General features: G+C 35.1%; 1 protein-coding gene across 4 annotated transcripts; it reads left to right on the forward strand.

Annotated features, from left to right (window-relative positions):
- Positions 1 to 495: 495 nt before the first annotated feature.
- LOC126776299 (activating signal cointegrator 1 complex subunit 3) lies at positions 496 to 27140 on the forward strand. Of its 4 annotated transcripts, none has more exons than XM_050498697.1 (40): positions 496 to 505; positions 776 to 810; positions 886 to 1046; positions 1137 to 1395; positions 1769 to 2038; positions 2107 to 2356; positions 2748 to 2931; positions 3290 to 3438; positions 4229 to 4374; positions 5141 to 5341; positions 5720 to 5912; positions 6597 to 6783; positions 7063 to 7189; positions 7482 to 7765; positions 8080 to 8185; positions 8273 to 8497; positions 8932 to 9021; positions 9636 to 9780; positions 10853 to 10989; positions 11612 to 11788; positions 12099 to 12324; positions 12787 to 12928; positions 13868 to 13979; positions 14575 to 14666; positions 15330 to 15406; positions 16553 to 16773; positions 17514 to 17616; positions 18249 to 18438; positions 18661 to 18814; positions 19123 to 19259; positions 19663 to 19879; positions 20433 to 20591; positions 20944 to 21085; positions 21725 to 21915; positions 22936 to 23126; positions 24017 to 24185; positions 24802 to 25089; positions 25565 to 25699; positions 25953 to 26148; positions 26951 to 27140. In XM_050498697.1, the coding sequence occupies exons 3-40, from the start codon at positions 922 to 924 to the stop codon at positions 27097 to 27099; spliced, it is 6546 nt and encodes a 2181-aa protein (XP_050354654.1). In that variant the 5' UTR covers positions 496 to 505; positions 776 to 810; positions 886 to 921; the 3' UTR covers positions 27100 to 27140. The 4 variants fall into 4 exon arrangements, with proteins under 4 accessions (XP_050354654.1, XP_050354653.1, XP_050354655.1 ...); XM_050498696.1 differs by having other exon boundaries at positions 497 to 633; XM_050498698.1 differs by having other exon boundaries at positions 497 to 633; positions 917 to 1046.
- The last annotated feature ends 787 nt before the right edge of the window (positions 27141 to 27927 follow it).

Genomic DNA, 27927 nt, shown 5'->3' on the forward strand with positions numbered 1-27927 from the left:
GATTGAAATATTTTTTTAAAATAAATTTTGTAAAAGGACGGAAGTATCGAAATAAGCCCATAATTATCGCTTTTGTTTCCTTTTTTAAAAGTAGTGATATAAAAATATATATATATATCATAATATATATATATATATATATACATATACATAATGTAGGTAATGACACTAACATTTGATTGTTTTGGCATTGAAAACTGAGTATGTAGGTATATAATAAATAGAAGTTGTATAATATGTAATATTTTCTCTCTAACCATACTGGATGAAATGCGAATAAGGTGCGGTCATGGATATCTATGGGTGCGTGAAATTTCCTCCGTTATAATTTTGTTACTGCTCTTAATATCTAGAAAGAATATACTTTGATTATATTTCAAAAATAAGAACGTGACAAATAATATTTTTAAACGATAACAAAAACGTCAAAACCGGCTGATTTACAGTATGTCACTGTCAAAATTGAAAAATCAAAGATATATAAACTTGCGGCAGTGAAGAAATGGTAAATTCCCTTTGGGAAATAACGTCAACGTGTCGATGTTAGATTTATTAAAATATATGATAGATTATTTAAGAATAAAATACTTTTACATATTATACAATATAAATAAGATACAAATGTTATTCACAGTAAGTAGTGCAGACACGAGTATGTTATTTCATAATGTTATTGTAACATTTGCCTGTATTAAAACAACTATGCTTTTACTTAAACATGTAACGTATGTTTATAAATAACTTTTATTTATTGCAGTTTTTTTACCTTTTGTAGCATGAAACGGGTGAAAGCAGGAATTTTATATTAAGGTATGAAAATCATTCGTCTTTTTTAAAAAAATGTCTATGAATGCAGCTGAAATATTTCTAACATATTTTTTTCAGTTAAAAATTGAAGTATTTCTTTAATCACTAGGAACAATGTTAGAATTACCCAGAATTACTAGAGCCCTTAGAGCACACACCCAGCTCGATAAACCACGCCAACTCAAACCTACTGCAGAAGTACCTAAACTAGTGATAAAATTACCAAAAAATCTTCAAAGGTATGAGAAAATTAACATTTTTCTATTATAATTTATTACATAAAATAAATACTGGATGTATTAATAGGGAAAACAAAATTATTTTTACAGATTCAAATCTTTCACTGATATATACAACTATATAAAGCAAAATGAGGCATCTTGTGATTTTATTATTACTCTACTTGATCAGCTTAAAGAAGCTTGTAAGGCACTAGTTGAAGATGCATCAAATGATATGATAGAAGATGCTGCAGTATTGACGCTAAGAATGTTTCTTGACCAGGATATGGTAATGCTAAAGCACTTATCCCAGCTACGTCAAATGTTTGGGAATGTTTTATCATCAACTGCTAATAAAATATGTGAGGTAATATTGCACAATATTAAATTGTTGTTATAAGTTTGTCAATATTTACACAAAAGGGTTACATAAATAATAACAATACTTTTTATCTAAATTAACAATATTGTTTTTACTATATAAATTAGCATGATAAATAATTCGAAAAAAATAATTTTAAAATCAATATATTTTGTTTCGTATATTTTAATTTTATATAAAAAGTATATAATCAAAAACAGAAATGATGAAATATCTCTTCTACATAATTAAATTTTTCAAAAAATAAACATTTCCAAAAATAAATTATATTCAGTAAACAATAACAATCAACTTAAAGTGTGTTTATAAATTAAAATCCTTGAGGAAGATAATGATTTGTATGCTGATAAAATTACAGATAGTAACAAAAATATCAAATAACATAACAGAGGAAACAAAAGAATACATTAGAGCAGAGAGTAGTGAAATAAAAAATGTTAAGCTATGGGGTGAGAATATTCAATGTCACTATATTCCATACAAGCCTATTAAAAAACCACTGGCCAAGTTAACCAAGAAACCAGCAACAGCTTGTGCTTTTGTAACAGACTTTTCTATGAAGTATAATAACGCAATGGTGAGCAAAGATAGCAATGGACCTTCAAGAGCTCCCAAATCTATTTCAAAAGTAAGTTATTGTTACTAAAAAAAAATTTACTTGCTGTAAATGGTTTTTTGAATTGGGTATTTTTGTAGTTTGGCAAAGGATGGTTAGAAACTAAAGTAAGGGAACTTTATGATGGATCAATGGGCATATCAAGTGCGGATATACTTCAGTCAATTATAACATTTCTTAATTCTCCAAGAAGCAATGATGAGATACAGAATGATCTATTTGAACTGTTAGGTTTCGACAAGTTTGAATTCATTGAAGAAATATTGCAACATCGTAAAGAAATTACTGATAGTCTTAAAGAACCTCCTCCCCAACCGAGTATTGCTGAAAGTAAGTCTTTTAAATAAATTTAAATATCAATTATTTATTTTAATTATACAATTTTTCACGCAATGTGGTTAGAACGCGTGAATCTTAACCGATGATCGTGGGTTCAAACCCGGGCAAGCACCACTGAATTTTCATGTGCTTAATTTGTGATTATAATTCATCTTGTGCTTTACGGTGAAGGAAAACATCGTGAGGAAACCTGCATGTGTCTAATTTCACTGAAATTCTGCCACATATGAATTCCACCAACCCGCATTGGAGCAGCGTGGTGGAATAAGCTCCAAACCTTCTCCTCAAAAAGAGGAGAGGAGGCCTTTAGCCCAGCAGTGGGACATTCACAGGCTGTTACGGATACAATTTTTAATTTTTTATCTTTATTTAATGGCCACAGTTGCTTCACTTCTGCCAGAGAACAAAATGCCACAGTATTTGTGTCAAGTTTCTGTACTGTCTGAACAAGAGAAATTGTTGGCCAAATTCGTAAGGAAAGAAGAGAAAAAAGCCAAACATGCTAAAAAAATTGAAGAGGATGAACAGGAACCAGATATAAATATTGCACAATTAAGAGCAAAACGGTAAGGAAATTGACCTATTTTTACCCATACATACTTAGTGTTATCTATGGAACTATGCATATTCTATTTATATACAAATGTATAAATACCATCTTGATTATCTTCTTATTTGTAAAATAGTAAAAAACTAAACCAAAAATCAAAAATGTATTCTCTAATAAACGGTTTTCTAGTTGTTTTTTATACAAAATGTATGTGTGTACATGTGATTGTGTTTAACAATCAAATGTATAAACAAAATACTTTTTAAATAAGAAAAGCTCAGGTTATTGTTGGTTCATGAAATTTTATATTAAATTGACATGATAGAACTTTGAAATATAATTAAAAAGCCATATATTTTTTATTTATTTAACAGAATAGCGGAACTCAACAAACCTGTTGTTCCATTTTCTACTTCAAGAAGAAGCAACATCGATCCCATCTTACAAAAAATATCGTACTTCCAAACTAAAGTGCAGTATCCAAACGTGTATGATTCTTCGATAAATGCGAAGAATTCAGCAGGTAATATATCAACTTCCTTAGTTTAAAACACAACATTTTTTTTAAAAGTAACCTAAAATATAAGGGGTAAATAACCCCGTGTGACACACATATATATCTTTTTGAATCTATTTTGAATTTAAAAAAAGTTGGAGAACATATAAAATGTGTTTATGGTAATAGAGCTTTGTGCAAGCTCGTCTGGGTAGGTACCACCCACTCGTCAGATATTCTACCGCAAAACAGCAATACTTGATATTGTTGTGTTCCAGTTTGAAGGGTGAATGAGCCAGTGTAATTACATATTTAGTTATTTAGTATTAGTTCCCAAGGTTGGTGGCGCATTGGCTATGTAAGCGATGGTTGACATTTCTTACAATGCCAATGTATAAGGGGGTTTGGTGACCACTTACCATCAGGTGGCCCATATTGTCCGCCTTCCTATTCTATAAAAAAAAATACAATAGCTTTGATTTGAATCTATTGATTTTAAGCTATCTACAGTCATTTTTATAATGCATCTCAGCATTATTATTATATCATTAGATAGACCATTTATTTAGGAAATCTATTATAGTTTCTGTGACTTTAGGATACGAGCCCAATGAATGAAGCAGGGACCATAAACTAAAGGCAATTAGACGAGCTTATGAAATGCAATTTACATACTCAGAATAGCCAACTAAAAATTTTACATTAATATTGGGCAGTCATTTTATCTTGTTAAATAATTTCATTCCAATTTTTCTTAATTTCATATAACTTTTACTCCAAATGGTACACATTTTTTTTTTTTACATTTTAATTTTAGGTTTTGTCTCTGGTTTGAAGTTAATATTACCAGAAAATGCTGTAAGAACAGACAATAAGGAATACGAAGAGATTGTTATACCGAAAAATGAACCGGCACCCTTGGAAATCGGAAACAAACGCGTGCCTATATCTGACCTGGATGAGGTAATTGGTGAACACTACACATAGCTCTATTACTGTATATATATACACGTTGTGCTGTGTGTTTTATTCTCTTTATATATAATGGACGCAAAAGTTCGTACACGTAACACACATTGGTTTTCCGTACTTTTTTTTTTCGCAATGCGCATAGATAGATAGGTGCAAAGATAATAGCCAGTTAATGTCCGTTTGCCGGACCTTAAGAGGGTTATAGTAGTAACAGCCTGTAAATGTCCCACTGCTGGGCTAAGGCCTCCTCTCCCTATTTGAGGAGAAGGTTTGGAGCTTATTCCACCACGCTGCTCCAATGCGGGTTGGTGGAATACACATGTGGCAGAATTTCGATGAAATTAGACACATGCAGGTTTCCTCACGATGTTTTCCTTCACCGAAAAGCACGAGATGAATTATAAACAGAAATTAAGCACGTGAAAATTCAGAGGTGCTTGCCCGGGTTTGAACCCACGTTCATCGGTTAAGATTCACGCGTTTTTACTACTGGGCCATCTCGACTTAAGAAGGTTATGCGCACGCGCAATACGCACGCGCAATGCGCACTGTAGTTCGCGTTGCTGGTTTCACAAGTGGTAGAATCTATTTCGACACAAACGACCTGTATTCACTATAATTTCCTTCACCGCCAAGCACGAAAAATAAAACTTATTTAATTTTAATTAATGAATTTTAATGAGCGACAGAAAAGCTACAAATTAAATTATTCTATAAGACTATGCAATTGTAGCAAGTTTTGTATTGTATGTTACAGATAGGTCAAATGGCATTTGAAAACATCAAAGAGCTGAACCGTATACAGTCCGTGGTTTTCAACACAGCCTATAATACTAATGAGAATCTGTTGATCTGCGCTCCCACTGGCGCTGGTAAAACGAACATCGCACTACTCACCGTGGTACATCAGATAAAACAGTATATTGAAAATGACGTCATCATGAAAAATAAATTTAAGGTGCGTAACACTCGTATTAATTAATTATTTTATGTCATATTCTCTTCTACATTAAAAATAACTCGTATTGATTAACCGCACCACAGTACAAGGAGAGAAAATCTCTTTGAGAAACGAAAAAAAAACAGGTTTTATCATTAAAATAGTATACGTACAAACTCCACGATGTTTTTCACCACAGCACGAGATGTATTATGTCATAAATTAAACCAGAAGACGCAATAACCACGTTTTATTGTCGCTGACCAATTGCAGCTAAGTTTATTATATTACAAACATTAAGTTAAGCCGAACATCACTTCCCCAAGTTCAGAAAGCTGATCACCAATATAGTGAAAAATCGACTCGATTCAACAATCTTTATTAAATTTCGGACAGATAATCTACATAGCACCCATGAAAGCGCTAGCCTCGGAAATGACAGCAAGTTTCGGTAGACGGCTCAAAGGTCTCGGTATAGCGGTACGAGAATTAACCGGTGACATGAAGTTAACGAAGACCGAGGTCCAACAGACACAGATGATTGTGACGACGCCTGAGAAATGGGATGTTGTCACCCGAAAAGGAGCCAGTGAGTATATTCGTAATAAACTTACAGTCTAACCCTTTACTGGTGGTAGGGCTTTGTGCAAGTTCGTCTGGGTAGGTACCACCTACTCATCAGATATTCTACCCCAAAACAGCAGTACTTGATATTGTTGTGTTTCAGTTTGAAGAATGAGTGAGCCAGTGTAATTACAAGCACAAGGGACATAAAATCTTAGTTCCCAAGTTGGTGGTGGTTGGTGGCGCATGGCTATGTAAGCGATGGTTGACATTTCTTACAATGCCTATGTCTAGGGCGTTGGTGACCACTTACCATCAGGTGGCCCATATGGTCGTCCGCTTTCCTGTTCTATATAAAAAAGACCATAATTATGACGTTATGATAATTATACTATCCTCCAATTGAATGAATTTCATTTCCGCTTGTAATAGAAATGTTTTTGTATTCATTGTACTTAAGTGTGTTTCCTTTGAACATGGATTTCCTGACTCTCTTGTATACAAAAAAAAATTAAAGCGATAACTAACTTTTAATATTAAAAATATATAAATGCAATGAGTATTTATTCCATTGGTTACAACAAGTCATGGGGTACAAAATAGCTAACGCTGTATTAACGTATATATTATGTCGAATTTATATTAGTTAATTCTTCTCTGATTCTGTTAGATATTCATACTCACCTTAAAGATTTTTTTTTTTTCATAGCTGATACGGAATTAGCGTCCATAGTAAAGCTACTAATAATAGACGAAGTCCACTTATTGCACGGAGATAGAGGACCGATAGTGGAGGCGATAGTCGCTAGAACGTTGCGACAAGTGGAGTCCTCGCAGAATATGATCCGTATTGTGGGACTATCCGCTACGTTACCGAATTATCTTGACGTTGCCAGGTGAAAATGAATTTTATGTTATTGAGTTAAGATTCATATTTGATGCCATATTTTAAAATAACTAAAGCTATTTAATTATATACTATATTGCGTATGTAGTAAGGTTTATACACATTGCCATTAGTATCGCGTATGTGTGTGTGTGTGTGTGTGTGTTTTGTATAAACCATTTTCTTTTATGTACAAAATACGCTCTCTTTGCCTTTTAAGTGATTAGCAAAGTACAGCTATTTTGCAACCTAATTGTACATTGATAATAAAATCATACTATCTTTTAAGATTTCTACGTGTGAATCCGTATATTGGATTATTTTTCTTCGACTCGCGGTTCCGACCGGTGCCCCTCGAGCAAACATTCATCGGTGTGAAGGAGACAGGCAGCGGCGGTGGCGCGCATTTGAGACAGGTTACTAATTTATACTACATTTAAATGGCAGAAGTGAAGACATACAAATTATTACAAACCTTAGAGGTTATAAGAGGTATATATTTCTTGCAATTTGCTAATAGGTCTACCATAGTATGCTCCACAAATATTTCTTGATTAGTATAATTATATTTTTTAATAATACAACACTTTTCCACTTTAATTTTCTCAACATTAAATAGTTTCTGGGATCTGAGAAATGTTTACATTTACGACGACTTAAATGAAGAAAGCACCCATTTCAAAAAAAAAAAAAAAAACTTGATTACAGATGCAAGCCATGAATGAAATATGTTACGATAAAGCAATAGATATGGTACAGAAAGGACACCAAGTGATGGTGTTCGTTCACGCCCGTAACGCAACTCACCAGACAGCAATGGTGCTCAAGGAATTGGCACAAAAGAAAGGTCACTTGAAGTATTTTGAACCGGAAGACTCGGGAGGTTTTCTTAAAGCTAAAAAGTCAATAGGTAGCAGTCCGAATAAGCAGTTGAGCGAGTTGTTCTCTTTCGGCTTCGCTTGTCATCACGCTGGAATGCTCCGGAGTGACAGGTGTGTACTCGATTAAATAGTATTCATTCCACGATGCTTTAACACCATCTCATTGGGGAAGGAATTTATCTAATTTTCACTTTCCCTAACCAGGGATAGCATTGTTTCAAAATTTATGATGTTGCTTAATGGATGAATAAACATTTTGAGAAAACATTAAATTAAAAATAATCACTGTATAATCGAGACCGCATGAAATAGTGACATTAACACTACCAGTATTTCCCAGTAGAATAGCCATTCAGATTCTCTTAAATAAAATGAGATTTAGGGTTATTTTTAATTTTCTACATTTCAATTTTGGTATTTTTCAGGAATATGGTCGAAAAATATTTTGCAGATGGCTACATCAAAGTACTCGTATGTACGTCCACACTCGCTTGGGGAGTCAATCTACCGGCGCATGCTGTTATAATTAGGGTACCTCGATTTGCGATATGACAATGAAATTAAAATTTGATCATCATCTATGTGAACTCAGTGTATATGTTCGGTAATCTCTCGCAGGGCACGGAGATCTACGACCAGAGCCACGGCACGTTCGTGGACCTGAGCATCCTGGACGTGCTGCAGATCTTCGGTCGCGCGGGCCGCCCGCAGTTCGACACGTCGGGCTCGGGGACCATCATCACGACGCACGACAAGCTCACGCACTACCTCAAGTCCATGACCAACCAGTTCCCCATCGAGAGCAACTTCATCAATCTGTTGGCTGACAACTTGAATGCTGAGGTGAATTTCAATAGCACAGATTATACACTAGTGAAGATCCTATTGATATTAATCCTACATATTATTGAGGAGCCTCCATCCTTTATTATTTTAAAATATATCTCGTCCAATATAATCGCATGAGGAATATATGATATCTATTTTCCGTACAAATTTCTCTGCTGCTTTTTGTACTACAATTCTAAATACTACAAATTTAAAATACCTCATTAAATGAGTCTGATCTTGAGTCTAATAAAAAAGTTTTTCTGTCAAGAAATTCGCTGTAGCAGTCGGATCTTGGAAGCTCAGAGAAATAGGCAGCCGATATATATAACATCGTAAATAGTACATAAGAGTTTATTTTATGTATATTGTGCTATGAAAATATAAAATGAAAAAAAAATGATATAGGTTGAATTTGACCTAAAGTATATAATTTGATTGTATTACAGGTTGCTTTAGGAACTGTTACCAACATAGATGAGGCAGTCGAATGGTTGAGTTACACCTACCTCTTCGTCAGAATGAGGATAAATCCACAGGTATGTTACCTTCTAACTGTTTCTATGATCTGACCCTACTTATTAAATTTATCACATATTCTTAATTTACGACCTTAGTTTACGTTGTTTAACGGATGATTAGTTAAACAAAACTGTGTCTTCTTCTTTCGAATATGAAATCAATAATGCCAGAAAGAGATGTCATTGTTTAACGAAACAGTCACTTAGCAACGTTTACAAGTATAGTCATTAATCATTGTGTTAAATATCGAAAAACCAATGTTTTTAGATATGGCAACCTAAAATGTTATGGCAATACAGATAAGCATAGATCTACTAACTTACTTACTGATGGTAGAGCTTTATGCAAGATCGTTTGGCATTCACAGTGTGAGAAATAGTTAAAATTTCTTGCAGTGCCAATGTCTGTGAGCGATGATGACCACTATCAGATTACCTTTAGCTCTTCTACCTTCCTATTAAAGTAAGGAGTAAAGAAACAATTTATAAATGTCGCAGTGCTTTGCCACGATCTCTCTTTTTGAGAAAAAACTTCCAACATGTTGCTTCAAAGTTCATTTCTGGATACAGATGAGGCATAGCAAGATTCCTTACGATAACACGAGATGCCTATTTCATAAAATGTTGTCCAGGTATACGGACTGACATACAGCGACGTACAAGAGGAACCGATGTTAGAAACAAAACGTCGTGAGCTCATCACAAACGCAGCCATGCAGTTGGATCGCACGCACATGTTGCGGTACAACGAGCGGACGGGAGACCTCAATGTTACTGGTACGATCCATTATACACGTGTTGATATTATAAATACCAACTTATACTTATATAATGTCCTCCAGAATGATCTCGGCCACGGCGGCCAATCTCAAGAGAGATTAGCCAACTGCACAGGACATATTGTAGTGCACAAGTGTGTGCACAAACACAGGTTCACTCTCTATTCCCTAACTCTCATAATCCGATGGGACGACCGGAAATAGTTCAGGCGCAGGACCAACGGCTTTACGGACTTTCCGAGGCACGGGCGTGTACACACTTCCAACATCCAGACTCCGGGCTGCTATTGATAATTTTCGCCAGAAAACCGACCTGGGATTTGAGCCTTACATACCTTACTACTAGACCAACGAGCTAGTCAATTATTAATTTAATTAATGTATGCCTGAATGTATGTTATTGGGAAATAGTCCAGGCTGTATATAAAAAGTTTCATAATATTATAAAATTGGATTACATCACCTTCAAAATGTACTGTAATTAAAAAAAGGTGGGTTTTATTAGACAGTGGACATGTACGCTGTTTTAAATGTATTTTTTACACTATAATTAAAAATCATACCTGATGATCAAAATTTATACAGTGTAGTTACGTCAGAGTGGAATAGAGGACTTGGCTTTTCGATAAGCACATCAAATAACTACTTGGTATTGGAAAACACATCTGAGGAGTGTTCGTATCAGGCAGGTGATCGAAAAAATTCTTCCAAATTTATTTTATTTTTATTTATTTATTTATTTTATTTTTGTTGGTGATCTAATCACCAACAAAGTACACACAGATACATGATAGCACACAGTTCCTCAATTACAGGTGATAACTGCACGAACAATAAGGCAACATATACTAATGTATAGCACAAAAAAAAAACAAATAAAAGACGAATCAAAATTTCAAGTTACAAAACAAAAAAAAAACAATAAAATAAAAATAATATGGATAATTAAGTTTTACTTATTAATGGCATTATGGATCTTCTAAATTGAAGTATATTGTTGGTAAATGTTTATCATGCAACTTACACCCAAAATGAGAGAGAGGAATGATGATGACTTTCGGAAATTTTAGATCTCGGTCGAACTGCCAGCCATTACTACATAACGTGCGAGACGATGGAAGTCTTCAACTCCATGGTCCGGAAGTCGATGACACAGGGATACGTGCTCGAAATGTTGACGAGATGTTCAGATTTTCAACAACTAAAGGTACTTATTTTGATTTATACTATACTAATATTATAAATGCGAAAGTAACTTTTGTCTGCCTGCTATGCTTTCACGGGTGAACCTCTAAACCGATTTTGAGTGAAATTTAGTATGAAGCAAGCTTGAATCCCAATAAGGCGCTTTTCATATGTACGTCACAATCTGGTCAAAATTTTTACTGATTGTAGAGCTTTGTGCAAGTTCGTCTGGGTAGGTGCCACCCACTCATCAGATATTCTACCGCAAAACAGCAGTACTCGGTATTGTTGTGTTCTGGTTTGAAGGTTGAGTGAGCCAGTGTAATTACAGGCACAAGGGACATAACATCTTAGTTCCCAAGGTTGGTGGCGCATTGGTGATGTAAGCGATGGTTAACCATCAGGTGGCCTATTTACTCATCCGCCTTATTATTCTATAAAAAAAAATCACATATTAAAATAAGGATAATGAAAGAGTCTACAGAGTTCTTGTCGGTTCTTTTGTGGTAGCTTTATGTTCAATATAATGTTGTATCTTAATATTATATCATAATCAAAAGGGCTTAAGCATACGAGCCTACTTAAATAAATAATATGATAATTTAAATCGGTTTTTTTTTTTATACATACATTTTAATCATTAGGTTCGTAAAGAAGAATTATCAGAATTATGGAACCTCAAAGACCAGTACTGTGAGTTGAGGATAGAAGACCCACCAGAGGATATACACTGGAAGATCAATATATTGCTCCAAACTTATTTGTCACGGGGACGAATCAATGGTTCTTCGTTACAATCTGACTTGAATTATATTAGTCAAGTAAGTATACTACGTATATTATTAAACAATAATACACCTAATGATGTATTACGATAAGTGATAAATTACATTGTAAGGAAATCGATCATGTGACATTATTGTAAAATACGGCCGTATAAATCGTTTAGCTTGGGTTCAGTTACGACACTGATTTCTCTCTTTCTGTTATATTGATTCTACATTTGAAAGAAGAAGACAGCATTGTTTAACTTATCAGCCTCTAATTAAATTACGGAGACAATTTGTATGCTTTGTCTTCTGTCCATTATGTAAATAATCTTATATCCTAAAAAAATATGACATATTTTAGAATGCTGTCCGAATAGTACGCGCCTTATTTGAAATAACTTTACGCAAAAACAACGCGTACATGGCGGGACTCTACCTTAAAATGGCAAAAATGATGGAACTTCAAATATGGGACTTCTACAGTGATATGAGACAGTTCAACTGTTTCCCTAATGAGATATTAAAACATATCGAGTACCCAATGCTGAAGCCAGACCAGATACGAGATATGGACTGGAAGGAGTTGGGTATGTTGGACTTAAATGTATTTTGAAATATTATATCGAAAAACATAATAAAAATGTCTTTAAAATATCTAAATGTACCCATAATATATAAATCAAAACTTTGTAAAATACCGTTTTGCTAATGTTGAACTTTATTGCGGCAACCTCGTTGATAATTTTGTAATCAATAATACTACAATGTATTCCTATCTTAACTATCTAGACAATATTTTTTCTGGCAAACTTACAGGCAAAAGAATAAGCTGAAGCGCGTTTAACATAATAATTTTAATAATATCAAATTTATTTTAATTGTTTTCATTTAAGGCTTTAAAGTCTTTGATAATTATTATTGAGCCGGTGGTTTGGGATCAGATGGCCGTGTGTGAAAAATGTTCCAGGATATTATATATATATATTATTATATATATAAATATATATTTTAAAGTTCAAGACATATCTATGGTTACATTCTTATTTAAGGTGATCTTATACGCAATCCAAAAACAGCAAGACAGTTGAAAAAATGTGCCGACGAATTCCCTTTGCTGGAAATGGAAGCCAGCTTACATCCCATCACTAGGACCGTGCTACGAATTCGGCTGACTATTACGCCCAACTTCAAGTGAGCTATTTTACAACATATTCAAATACAATACAACTATTAACATATATATATCAAGTAACTTGGTGGTATGGCTTTGTGCTTGCTGGATACCACCCACTTATCAGATATTATACCGCTAAACAGCAATGGTATTGTTGCGTTCTGGTTTGAAGGGTGAGTGAGCCAGTGTAACTACAGGTACAAGGGACATAACTTGTTTTATTATTAACATAAGGAATGGTTGTTATTTCTTACATAACTAATGTCTATGGGTGGTGGTCACGCCTTACCATCAGCACATTTTCCCATCTATCTACCCACAATACAATTAAAAAAGAAAACAAATCAGATAAATTCATTATTCAAGTGCATTTCTGAATCATCATGTTACAATATTGAATTTCTACCGATAAGAGCCGACAAGAAATTATATATTAGAATGGATGTTGGTATATCTGTTTGAGTTTTGAGGCAGTTTGACCGATTACCGATAAAGTTGGCACATACTATATGTATGTTTTTTTTAATATGGAGAAAGTTTTTTATGTAGCCAATCTATATGTAAGGATTTAATGAAAAAGTACAATGACAGTAGTACAGTTTCCGAAACAGCCTGTGAATGTCCCACTGCTGGGCGAAAGGCCTCCTCTCCTCTTTTTGAGGAGAAGGTTTTTTTTTTTTTGGAGCTTATTCCACCACGCTGCTCCAATGCGGGTTGGTAGAATTCACATGTGGCAGAATTTCAGTGAAATTAGACACATGCAGGTTTCCTCACGATGTTTTCCTTCACATTTAAGCACGAGATGAATTAAAATAACAAATTAAGCACATGAAAATTAAGTGGTGCTTGCCCGGGTTTCAACCCATAATCGTCGTTTTTAAGATTCACGCGTTCTTACCATGGCTGGGCCATCTCGGCTTTAAGTGAAATGACGTAATAATAAATTTTTTTTTCAGGTGGAACGACAAATATCACGGTAAAGCGCCCGAGGCGTTCTGGATTTGGGTCGAAGATCCTGATTCTGATATCATGTATTACCACGAATACTTTCTGATTACGAAGAAACAGGTAACGATTCGCTGATTCTTGAAAATTATGAACATTAATTACTCAGTATTAAATAATCTATCGCATTTACAGTTATATTTCCTATATAGGAATCATTTTCTTTCATTATATAAAATTCTTGCAAATTATAAATAGATTTATCATTTATATTAATTGATGATGATAGAATGCCTGAAGATGCTATTTGGCATTGATGAAAACATGTATAACGGCCTTGCTATGAACTTTAGACTTTCTTTTGTCTCTCTCTGTCATCGCTAATTTGACATTCGAAAGAAAAAGACAAAACATTTTATAACTATAAAAATGCTATTATTATTTTTTTGTAAGTGAATTAGTTTAATTTTTTAGATCTTTCCTTGTATATATCTTGTCTTGTATTTTATTTATATATTTTAATGTATATCACATGAAAATAGTACAGAAAAATACCTTATTATTGTGTAGTAAAAGGGGCGGCCTTATGCATAAATTTCTTACAGCCCAATCGAAATAGAATTATCAAACAAATATCTACATAGTAATATCTAAACACAATATACATATATAATACAAATAAAATATATATTATATATCTATATTAATTGTGTTACAGGTGATAACAAGAGAACCTCAGGAGTTGGTGATAACCATACCAATATCAGAACCTCTACCCCCACAGTACTACATCAGAGCGACTTCAGAAAGGTATTTTATTAAAACAATATATAAATTAAATGACTCGTTGACTATCTCGTTGGTCTAGTGGCAGACTCGGAGGTATTGGGTTCAATAAAAAGTTATTGGGTTTTTCTGTCAGAAAATTCTCAGTAGCAGCCCGGTATCTGGAAATTGGAAGTGTGTACCCTCCCGTGCCTAGAAAGCACGTAAAGCCGTTGGTCCTGCGCCTGAACTCTTTCCGGTCGTGTCGGATTGCCGTCCCATCGGATTATGAGAGTGAGGGACGAGAGATCGCGCCTGTGTTTGCGCCCACACTTGTGCATATAATATCTCCTGCGTAGTTGGCTAATCTCTCTTGAGATTGGCCACCGTGGCCGAAATCGGTGTGGATGATTATTATTATTATATAAATTAAAAATACTTTATTCAAGTAGGTCTCTTCCACCCTTCAATCTATACTTTCCAAGATTTCATTTAATTAAAGGTTACCACTTTGGAATATAGTTTGTACCGATAACAACCGGCTTCAATCTCAGTAGTAAGTCTCTTTCACCAATTAGATTAAATGTTTATAAATCCTGCTTGAAAATCAATGAGTACCAACTCCCAATCATTTTTATAATCTGTATATTTTTTATTGAGAAATAACTTTGGCAATTTCAGTAAGACAATGTTTTTTTTTTTTAATAGATGGGTAGGGTCGGAAAGTGTGCTGCCTCTTACATTCCAACACCTCATTCTTCCGGAAACACATCCTCCACACACAGGTATGTATAACAATGCAACATTGTATTAACTGACTATATGACGAGGCGTAAAGAGGCATCTTGTGGGCCGGCTAGTGCAGAATATTCTTCCCGTCTGTACTGGCCGTCGTCGCGTTTGGACTCCACTACCACTTACCATCAGGTGGAGTGGAGTCATTTGCTTTCCCGATTTACATAAAAAAGACATAATAATAAATATAAAATGTTATCTGTTATTGAGATATATTAGCTTTTGTGACTTTTTATTTTTTTAAGTAAAGTTTACTCCGTGTATCATTTGTGTGTAATAAAGAGAAAACGAAGTTATCGTTGAGACAAAACGTATTACATTTCTACTGTATTGAGCACTATAATGAGACTTTGTCAAAGTCAAATTCACCTCATGACGTACCTACGTCGTTACACGTATTTACGACTTACCGAGGAGAGCAGGACCCCCAGGAGAAGCCGAGATGGCCTAGTGATTAGAACGCGTGAATCTTAACCGATGACGTGGGTTCAAGCCCGGGCAAGCACCACTGAATTTTCATGTGCTTAATTTGTGTTTATAATTCATCTCGTGCTTAACGGTGAAAGAAAATATCGTAAGGAAACCTGCATGTGTCTAATTTCATTGAAATTATGCCACATGTGTATTCTACCAACCCGCATTGGAGCAGCGTGGTGGAATAAGCTAAGAGGAAAGGAGGCCTTTAGCCCAGCAGTGGGATATTAACAGGCTGTTACTATTTACTGTTTACTATAATGACTTTACAGACTATGTTTTATTGACAAAATTGAGTTATAAACCATGATATCGGAATCGCCTTACAAATTACCACCACTAGAATAACGAAGCTATTATAATACTATTTTCCACCCGCGTGCGTGTAAGAGGAGTGTCTGCGCACTAGTAATAATATTAGTCATTTATAATTTTGTTTTAATCTGTAAAGTACAAGTTTTGTTTTCATTATTCATATTGTATATGACTATATTTACATGACATCCATACCTTCTCCTCAAAAAGGGAGAGGAGGCCTGAGCTCAGAAGTGGAACATTCTCAGGCTGTTATTGTATATTTACATTATATGTTCTTCAAAGAGTATATAAAAAAAATAAAAAATCTATTGGCTTATCTTAATTATTATAAAATATTTTTTCAGATTTACTCGAACTCCAGCCCCTTCCAGTGACAGCACTAAACAATCCATCGTATGAAATGCTCTACAATTTTAGTCATTTCAATCCGATCCAGACGCAAATATTCCACTGTCTATACCACACGGACAATAACGTGCTATTGGGAGCTCCCACTGGCTCGGGGAAGACCATTGTCGCTGAAGTGGCCATGTTCAGGGTTTTCAATCAGTATCCAGGCTGTAAGGTATGATGGACTTTTTATCTTCCTTAGATTGAGCATTGTTTGCTGAATGCAAGGCTGTATTACAAAGACGCTAATGTTAAACTTATATACAAAGCAATTATTATTATTATTAAATTGTATTAAATTAAAATATAACTACGAATCAGATGCAATATAAAGCTCCCTTGTGTTTGTTGTTCTTTCTTTTATAACACCGTAATAACTGGGACTTTACACAAAACTGTTAACATATGTTGCGTAATAGGATTCCCCTTACCAATCATTAGTTAAATAAGATATTGCTGGTTAATAATAATAATTTACTGTTTATTTTATTCTCTCCCCATGGCAATCGAAATAAGCTTTTTCTGGTGGTAGAGCTTCGTGCAAGCTCGTCTGGGTAGGTACCACCCACTCATCAGATATTCTACCGCAAAACAGCAGTACTTGATATTGTTGTGTTCCGGTTTGAAGGATGAGTGAGCCAGTGTATTTACAGGCACAAAGGACATAACATCTTAGTTTTCAAGGTTGGTGGCGCATTGGTGATGTAAGCGTTTCTTACAATGCTAATGTCTATGGGCGTTGGTGACCACTTACCATCAGGTGGCCCATATACTATTCGCCTTCCTATTCTATAAAAAAAAGCTGAAATATATTATATTAAAAAAATACATATACACATATTATACCGATATTGAATTTATCGGAGAGAAATAGTCGCCGACATAAAATTATAATTATATAATATTATTCTTCAGGTTGTGTACATAGCACCTCTAAAAGCTCTCGTGAAAGAACGTATCAAGGATTGGAAAGTGAGATTAGAAGAAAGACTTGGCAAGAAAGTTGTAGAGTTAACAGGTAAGGATTAAATGTTTATTTATTATTTACTTACTAAGTGGTACGTGTTAAAATTTGCGTCACGATCGCTCAAAACAAATCTTATAGATGACTCGATGTCAACAAAAATATCATTAATTAAATACTCTTACGACATTATTCTATTTTATTCGAGTAGGTTTTTGAGAGCACTTTCAAATCGTCATTTTACAAGATTAATAGATATTAGACTTAAAGCTCCCATTCCTACTGGTGGTAGGGCTTTGTGCAAGCTCGTCTGGGTAGGGACCACCCACTCATCAGATATTCTACCGCAAAACAGCAGTACTTGATATTGTCGTGTTCCGGTTTGATGGGTGAGTAAGCCAGTGTAGTTACAGGCATAAAGGACAATAACATATTAGTTCCCAAGATTGGTGGCGCATTGGCTGTGTAAGCGATGATTAACATTTCTTACAATGCCAATGTTTATGGGCGTTGCTGACCACTTACCATCAGTAGATTTTACCGAAAAAAACCGGCAAGAAACTCTATAATGACTTTTATCGATAAAGGATCTCATTAAAAATACTATTCAATATTGCATTTTATACTTAATTTATCAATTTCGTACGACACTGAAATATTAGTAAAATATTTTAATAATATTTTAGGTGATGTATCGCCCGATATACGAGCCATAAGAAATTCCCACGTGATAGTCACAACTCCTGAGAAATGGGACGGCATCAGTCGATCGTGGCAGACACGGAACTATGTGAGGGATGTTGCGCTGATCGTTATAGACGAGATACATTTACTGGGGGAGGATAGAGGACCAGTTTTGGAAGTCATTGTGTCCAGGTAATTTAAGCTTTAACTTTTTTTTTAAGTTAGACTGTGTTAGTTTATTAAATTTAGTTTTCCTTAAAACATATTTTATACTAATTAGAACAATATTTGGTGTCATTCTTAAGTATGCTTTTATTATCCAATTTTAATTGTTTTTGTACTTTAAAATTATTAGTATAATTAAATTATAATTATACTAATAATTTATGTATTTATTTAATTCTTGATTTCCAGAACAAATTTCATCGAATCGCACACGTCGCGTCGTCTTCGCATAATCGGCCTGTCGACTGCTCTCGCGAACGCTAAGGATCTCGCTAATTGGTTGAACATCAGCGATATGGGATTGTACAATTTCAGGCCCTCAGTTCGGCCTGTTCCTTTGGAGGTATTATTATCACTAATGTTTGATAGTACTCGTAATGACAAAACATCCAATTTTTTTTTTGCTTCTCTTTATACATATGAAGCATATATTTTAAAATTTGATTGTAAAGAACTAATATTTCTATAATTTCGATAATTATCTCCATATATACTATCCCTTTATGGACTTATTCTCCATACTCATACATATTTTTTGTAAATAATGTGGTACGTTGTAAAATCACAACTTCGAGAAGGTCTAGACGGATGACATGTTAGTCGCTCGTCTGTGCAACGTTAGTATGAGCGTGAACACATCCCCGCCCGCAGGTGCACATCTCGGGCCACCCGGGGCGGCACTACTGCCCGCGCATGCTGTCCATGAACAAGCCGACGTTCGCCGCCATCCGCGCGCACTCGCCCAGGGCGCCCGCGCTCGTGTTCGTGTCCAGTCGCCGCCAGACGCGGTGAGGCCTCGCTCGGCTCGTGTATTACAGGCCACCGCATTATAATATTTATGTTACAGTGTGTATGTGTGTGCGTGTACGTACGTGAATGTGCCTGTACGCACGTGACTGTGCGTGCGCGTGTGCTTCAGACACTTTTAAAAAATAATTTTAAACAATAATACCGCAGACGTTTTTCATGTTTTTTTTTATGTATTTTCGCATATATAATAAACTTTGAAACAAATTTATACTTCTTAATTAAATACATTGTGTAAGCTTGCCTACAAAAGAACAGCAGCTTACTACGAAAAAAATTTCATGCCAGACCAATAAAAATGCATGTTTTTTAATCATACACTGATTTAAAAACAAATTAATCAATCAGTTACAAGTTATATACGTTCGTAATTTATTTTTACAGATTAACAGCTTTGGACTTGATAGCGTATTTGGCCGCAGAAGACAATCCGAAACAATGGCTCCACATGCAAGAAGCAGAGATGGAACAAATCCTATCGAATATTCGAGAGTCGAACCTCAAACTTACCTTAGCGTTCGGTATCGGAATCCATCACGCTGGTCTTCATGAGAAAGATCGGACGACGGTAGAAGAATTGTTCATCAATCAAAAAATACAGGTATCAATTATTATTGTAATATGTGAGAGAACGACTTGGAAAATAAATATTAAAGCCAGTTTACGTGTTTTTTCGAATTGATAGAACCTTTTAGCCGAAATGGCCTCGAAACAGGTGTGCGAATACAAAACTAGCGTATGTGAAAATGGGATTCATGCTTTATATAATGTCATCTTATGCCTAAGACACAGTTAGTGCTTTCATAGCATAGGATATTGTCTACATAAAATAAAGCTTTGTTCCTTGTGTGTGTAATATGAGGTCCAAAAGTTAGCTTGTGTTCAAGTATGACCGGATACTTGGCTTGGTTTTGCCAAGAGATGGCCCAGCCCTACCGAATAGGGTTATTGACCACGAATAGTATTGAATCTACCGCTACCCCGATTTTTTTATATATATTTGTATATTAAGCATATTATTGCCGAATGAGAACTACAAAACAACTATACAAAAATAAAGAGTTAAAGAATCTATATTACTTATATATTTTTTGGATTTTTTTTAAACAAAATGTTGAAACATTTACTTTAAAGTTTTCTCTGAATTCAAACAGGTGCTTATCTGCACAGCGACATTAGCTTGGGGGGTCAACTTCCCCGCACATTTAGTTGTCATCAAAGGCACGGAATACTTCGACGGGAAGCAGAAGAGATATGTTGATATGCCCATCACCGATGTGCTGCAAATGATGGGAAGAGCTGGTCGACCACAGGTGATATATTCCTCCAAAAGTTCGCATACATTTTCTTTATAGATAATGCATACTTTATTATCTGTGTTAGTGAATGTTTTTTTTTTATTAAAAAAAAAACAGATTATAATAATAGATAATTATAAGTAAGATATGCCTCAGTTCGTTTAAAATGTTTTTTTTTTTATTGTTGAAAAGTCGTCTTCTATTTTTAAATGGTAATCGAGCGAGTATCATAGTTACACAAAAGAAAAACCTAACAATAGTACTTAAAAACTCAAGATTCAATACCATGAATATAAAAATGGGAAACATAATCATATAAATCAACTAAAGTTTTAAATCATTAATCAAATGTAATTCTTTTTACCAGTACGATAATGAAGGGGTTGCAGTGGTATTGGTTCACGATCAGAAGAAGAATTTCTACAAGAAGTTCCTCTACGAGCCGTTCCCTGTCGAATCCAGCTTACTAGAAGTCTTAGCTGATCACTTGAATGCTGAAATCGTCGCTGGTAATGTTATATTGCATTTTTTTTTATTCATTTTATATTATTTATAATTTTTTTTTGTATTTAAATTTCCTCATCTAACTTAATAGAAACATGTTTGTTCTCTATGCGTTTCTGAAATAACGATTCATCCATTGCTCTTGAACTGATGACTGGTGAGGTGTACTGCGAACGCCTTCGAAACGGCTCAAAAAAACAAAATATTTGTTTGTATGTTTCATAAAAACTTTCTATGTCGACCCGTGTGAAACCAGGAGATATAATAATAATATTAATATTTAAGGATTGCAACAAAAACAAAAAAAAAGGCGAGATGGCCCAGTGGTAAGAACTCGTGAATCATAACCGATGATCGTGGGTTCAAACCCGGGCAAGCATCACTGAAATTTCATGTGCTTAATTTGTGATTACAATTCATCTCGTGCTTTACGGTGAAGGAAAACATCGTGAGGAAACCTGCATGTGTCTAATTTCTCTGAAATTCTGCCACATGTATATTCCACCAACCCGCATTGGAGCAGCGTGGTATAAGCTCCAAACCTTCTCCTTAAAAAGAGGAAAGGAGGCCTTTAGCCCAACAGTGGGACATTCACAGGCTGTTACGGTACGGTATTGCAACACTTATGGATATTATAATTTCAGGTACGGTTCAAACTAAACAAGACATTCTCGACTATCTGACGTGGACGTATTTCTTCCGTCGTTTGCTGAAGAATCCCTCATACTACAACCTCGAGAGCTTGGAAGCACAAGATATTAACTACTATTTATCGAATTTGGTGCAAACATCGCTGGACGCACTCATCAATGCCAATTGTGTGGAAATTGAGGAGGTAAATACTATATCTACGTTCACAATATAAATGTCCACTGTTGGACAAAAACTTACACTAATTATTGCCCCTCCAACCAGGGCTGTGCCTTCTGTCTCCGGTTATCATCTATCTTCTTTTGGTCAACCTGATGCGTGTTCCTGGTGTGTGTTTCCATTGCCGCTTGCTTCGAATTCGTTTATCTACGGATTTAATAATTATGAACTTTTAAATAACCAATTATATATATAAAGAATATGCTGGAGTATAATTGTAGTCTTTGATGAAATATTTTACTTATTTTATCACTTTCGGTCCGAGGTCCTGGGTTCGAATCCCGGATTGGGCCAATAAAAAGTTATTGTGGTTTTTCTGTCAAGTAACTCCCAGTAGCATCACGAAGTTTGGAATATGTCAGTGTTAACCTTTTTGTGCCTCGGTCACTCTCAACGGTTTTTGGTGGTGTCGGTTTGCCGCCCCATCAGTACTATAATCAGCCACCCATCCCATCTGCGCCTGTGCAATTGGCTACTCCTTTAAGAAGCCGTAGTTCGTAGAAGGTGCCGTGACCGAAACAGGTCATGAGTACATGATATCTCACTGGTGGTAGAGCTCTGTGCAAGCTCATCTGGGTAGGTACCACCCACTCATCAGATATTCTACCGCAAAACAGCAGTACTTGGTATTGTTGTGTTCCGGTTTGAAGGGTGAGTAAGCCAGTGTAATTACAGGCACAAGGGACATAACATCTTAGTTCCCAAGGTTGGTGGCGCATTGGTGATGTAAGCGATGGTTAACATTTCTTACAATGCCAATGTCTATGGGCGTTGGTGACCACTTATCATCATGTGGCCCATATGCTCGTCCGCCTTCCTATTCTATAAATAATTTCCACCAACCCGCATTGGAGCAGCGTGGTGGAATAAGCTCCAAACCTTCTAATCAAAAAGAGGAGAGGAGGCCTTTAGCCCAGCAGTGGGACATTCACAGGCTGTTACGGTTATAAATAATAAATAAAATGTATTGGTATAATTTTCTCAGGATCAACGAACTGTCCACTCCACGTGGATGGGTCGTATAGCCTCGTACTACTACCTGTCTCACAAGACGATGGCGCACTTCCACTTGAATTTACAAAGCAATCTCACTTTGGACAATCTCTTGAGAATTCTGTCCGACGCGGAGGAGTACGCGACGCTCCCCGTGCGCCACAATGAAGATATTCTTAATGGGTATTTATAAATATACCTTATATAAGTATTACATATTTCAGAGACGAAAAATTAAAAGTATTACTTTATATACTACTATTATTTTAGTACATAAATTTGTAAAAGATGGCCTTAGACAGTGATTATGTAAAATGTTCTTAATATTCTTGTACAATTATTGTCTTGTGTTCACCAACCCGTAGTGAAACAATTCATTGAACAAGTGATTGAATTTTTTTTCTTAATAATAATTCAAATTATTATTCACATAATTCAAATTCATCTTAAAAAATAAAGTGACACCACACACACACACGCAAACAAGCGCGCCCGCGCGCGCACGCATACATACGATTTTCTCACATTAATATTAAGCAAGAATGTTTTTATTTATTTTTTCACTTTAAATATTAATAACTATAATATGCCTTTACTTTTATTTTTTCTTAAGCTTCATATTAAAATTTTAATCCTATGTGGCCTTACTTTAGTAATGAGTAATAACTGTACAACCATTTCTGTAACGCCGTTGATTACAAGTAAAAAAATAAAATAAGATGTGACTTCTGGCCAAACGTAAGTGTTACGAACAATTTCCTAGTTATTTACTAAAGTAACTGTCCGTTAATGTGTAACCAATTCGTAATTACGATTTTTTTCAAGAAGTTGAACCGTTTTTAATTTTATTGCACAGTTTATAACACTCCATACACGTCCAACTAGTTGACCTGTCCTCATAAAAAGAAAGATTGTGCCTTATTAGTACACCTATTATATATACGTAATATGCATATTTCCAGAAATTTAGGATTCAAAACATTTCGTAGACTCGCAGACTTCGATTAAGATATTTCTTATACATTGTAGTTTCATTGTAACAAAAATAATTTATATACATATTCCGTTCTCAGCGAGCTATCCCAACAATGTCGCCTGCCTGTAGACTCTCTGTCGCTGGACTCCTCCAACGTGAAAGCATTCCTTCTGCTTCAAGCGCATTTGACGAGACTGACGCTACCTAACACCGACTACTTGACTGACACTAAGTCGGTTTTGGATCAAACTATAAGAATCATTCAGGTATTAGTTAATATCAAGCATATTCTCTAATAAATATTTATAACTATAATATTTTATTACCTACTATAATACTGGTGGTAGGGCTTTGTGCAAGCTCGTCTGGGTAGGTACCACCCACTCATCAGATATTCTACCGCAAAACAGCAATACTTGATATTGTTGTGTTCCGGTTTGAAGGGTGAGTGAGCCAGTGTAATTACAGGCACAAGGGACATAAAATCTTAGTTCCCAAGGTTGGTGGCGCATTGGCTATAAGCGATGGTTGTTATTTCTTACAATGCCAATGTCTAAGGGCGTTTGGTGACCATTTACCATCAGGTGGCCCATATGCTCGTCCACCTTCCTATTCTATAAAAAAAAAAAAAATTATTTATTTATTAACACGAGAATCGCCAACAAAAGTAACAAAAACAATTCATTTGCTTATATACTAATTGCAATTTTAATTATAGGCAATTTTTGCTTCCTCTAAAATTATTATAATAATTATTCACTTGACCTAATGCCGTGTATTTGTTTTCAACGCAGTTTTTAATTACTTGTAAAAAATATCCTTATTTTCAGTTAAGACACTAATTGAAAAAATCATCTGTTTATGTATAGAATTTTTTTTCAGGCTATGATAGACACGTCAGCGGAGAACGGTTGGCTTTCCGTATGTTTGTCCTGTCAGATATTAATGCAGTGTATCGTGCAAGCGAGGTGGCCCTCCGACTCCCCTCTGACCACGCTTCCACACATAGAGTCCCAACATTTATACATATTCTCACACATGGAAAGGGACTCCAAAAAGCCGTGTACAATGTTAAATGGCTTAAAAGTTGCCTGTATGAGGAATTATGAGCTACTTGCTAAGTATATGAGGAGGGAATTTGAGGAGAATCAAATTGAACAGGTTCATCGGGTGAGTGGAAGATTTTTTGGAATATATTTCAAATGTTACTAGGATTGCTCTAATTTATATGAAATGAAAACATTGTTTCATTATTACAATGCATTCTATTTGAAATACTTGTCAATATCTTCATTTGAATTTCTAGAATGTCAACAATGGTACAACATTCTATCACATTTTGTTGAAAAATTTATAAACTTACTACTCATACATGTTTGCAACAATAAAACACAACTTTCGTTTGATGGAAACGCAACTTTGGCATGGCATACTAGTTTCCGTCCGCGGATTCTTCCGCGTGTGAGAAGGAGGGAATTTCCTTAAAGATTTTAGTTATATTTTTACTCTTGTCAAAGATCTGTAATAAAGACATGATTCTAATATTTTTAAGTACTAAAGATTTTTCATTGTGGCTTAGCGATTCTTAATCGTTTTCTTTTTATTTGTAATAATCGTATAATACAGCTGCCACAATTGTCAACAGGCAATTTGCGATTTACCGTCTCTGAACGTAACTATACACGTCCGAGGATTGTGGTTCGACGCGGACCACGAACAAGACAAGAAACTCAGGCAACCGCCTGCGAAGGACCAATGGACACCTTTACACGCTGATCAGGTAAATCCCAATGATTGTTCATTTATCAACTTGGATCCTATATATTATATTGGATAATGACCTGGATACATAACATTCGTACATTTTAAAATGGACTACCAAAGTGGAGACAGCTGGATTTTTTTTTAAAGGTTATGAGCTTATGCAAGTGCTGTCAATCGATAGAATTAAGTCTATAAAAAAGTTCCATAATTTGCAATTTAAAAAATAATGGATACTTCATACTTTAACATGGGGCCAACTTTCTTTTCAGGAATATACTCTCGTGATAGATATGAACAGGCGAGGTGGGAACTCCAATAACGTGCTATGTCCGAGATTCCCGCGCGGGAAGAACGAGGGTTGGTTCCTTACTCTGGGCTCCATCGACAACGGAGAGCTGCAGGCGCTCAAGCGGGTCGCCGCCAAAGGAACCACGCACCTCACCTTTTATACCCCTCCCAACACTGGTAAGTTATATTTACATACTAATTTGCGATTCTCGTTGATATTTTTAGATATTTTAAGTTTAATCCATATGGGGGAAATATTTAGTTATGAGAAACTTTTTTTTTTATAGAATAGGAAGGTGGACGAGCAAATGAGCCACCTGATGGTAAGTGGTCACCAAACGCCCTTAGACATTGGCATTGTAAGAAATGTCAACCATCGCTTATAGCCAATGCGCCACCAACCTTGGGAACTAAGATTTTATGTCTCTTGTGTCTGTAATTATACTGGCTCACTCACCCTTCAAACCGGAACACAAAAATATCAAGTACTGCTGTTTTGCGGTAGAATATCTGATGAGTGGGTGGTACTTACCCAGACGAGCTTGCATAAAGCCCTACCACCAGTAAACTAATATAGTAAACTATTGATTACTCAACCATATCACTATTATTTTTAACAAACCTAGTAATGCATAATATTACATTGAGTTCATGATGCTAAAACAATTAATTAATACACTTGAATATAATTGATATTTCAATTTATGTAGTAGATTTTTTTTTGTCGTCTATACTATATATAAGACAAAACATCTTATGTATAAACAAAATATTATTCTTCACTGGTATTCCGCCGTGAAAGATAATAATAAACATTCAGACACCTACGCAAATGTCGGTAGAAATTTAAACACGCTCAATGAAATGAATATTTAAAAGAATTTCTTTAGTTTTTAATATATTATTATAGGTAACTATTAAATAAACCCTTTCAAACATGCTGAATATATTAATTTACTTTCTCTTTTGTGTATTCTAGGGAGGATTATATATACTGTGTATATAATGAGCGACAGTTACTTAGGATTGGATCAGCAGTATGATTTACAGTTTGAAGTGATTGATCCCCTACCAGCGGAAACCGTTGAGCAAGTGTATGACACTATGGATAAAGTTATCATGGAATGATTATTATTTACTGTTTATAAATAAATTATTTTTATAAATAAGTGTTATTTGTTTTATTATTATTATTTGCATTTTTAATATATATATTAGCTGTGCGCGCGGTATCACCCGCGTTTAATTTGAAAAAATCACTAGGTGCAGAGTTATAATATTTCGGTATATATAACATTTTTACGTTTATTTTCGTGGGATATTCGTATTTATTGGTTTTTACTGCACCCGGATTAAGATAGGGCAACATAAGATTGGCCATGAGAAAAACATCATTCCATTAAATCTATTCCAGCATACTTTACAGAAAGTCTTTTCCTATGCTTTATTGTGGCTACAAACGATAATTTCACAGAAAATGCACTCACAAACAGACAAAAATTCTAACAATCATGGTTTTGAGTTCTACTCCGTTGATAAAGACCGGTTTTACTCATATATCTTCCATGTACACACAGGGAACAGTTGCATTTTTATTATATATATAATAGAAGATATGACAGCCTCAATGTAGCTTTTAAGTTTTTCTTACTGTTTATAATCTATATAACTAACTAAATGTGTATGATCTCCTGGTACATGAGAAACTCGCTCCAAACCAAGATTGCGTTCGGTGAGACCTTCTTGCAAACTGCATTACACAATTTCTCCTCAGCAATAGCTAGTTAAACGCCGAAGCTAAAGGCTAAAGGAGCGCCTCCGTGGATGGAAGGATGAAGGATGTGTCTCCGACATACCTGTGTCCGCTGTATATAACAGCGCGACAGTCGGCGCGCTTCATATACGCGTGGGCACGTTTAACTGACGTATGTCCAGCATAAGCTGAACCCTATTAAA

Source organism: Nymphalis io, chromosome 20 (assembly GCF_905147045.1).
Source record: "Nymphalis io chromosome 20, ilAglIoxx1.1, whole genome shotgun sequence".
Taxonomy (NCBI): domain Eukaryota; kingdom Metazoa; phylum Arthropoda; class Insecta; order Lepidoptera; family Nymphalidae; genus Nymphalis; species Nymphalis io.

Excerpts from the sequence above, each read along its gene's own strand:
- LOC126776299 (XM_050498697.1), top strand. The coding sequence starts at position 922 with ATGTTAGAATTACCCAGAATTACTAGAGCCCTTAGAGCACACACCCAG. Across the intron at positions 19,880-20,432 it reads TCATCAATCAAAAAATACAG|GTGCTTATCTGCACAGCGAC; the intron begins GTATCAATTATT and ends GAATTCAAACAG. Across the intron at positions 21,916-22,935 it reads ATTGTGTGGAAATTGAGGAG|GATCAACGAACTGTCCACTC; the intron begins GTAAATACTATA and ends TAATTTTCTCAG.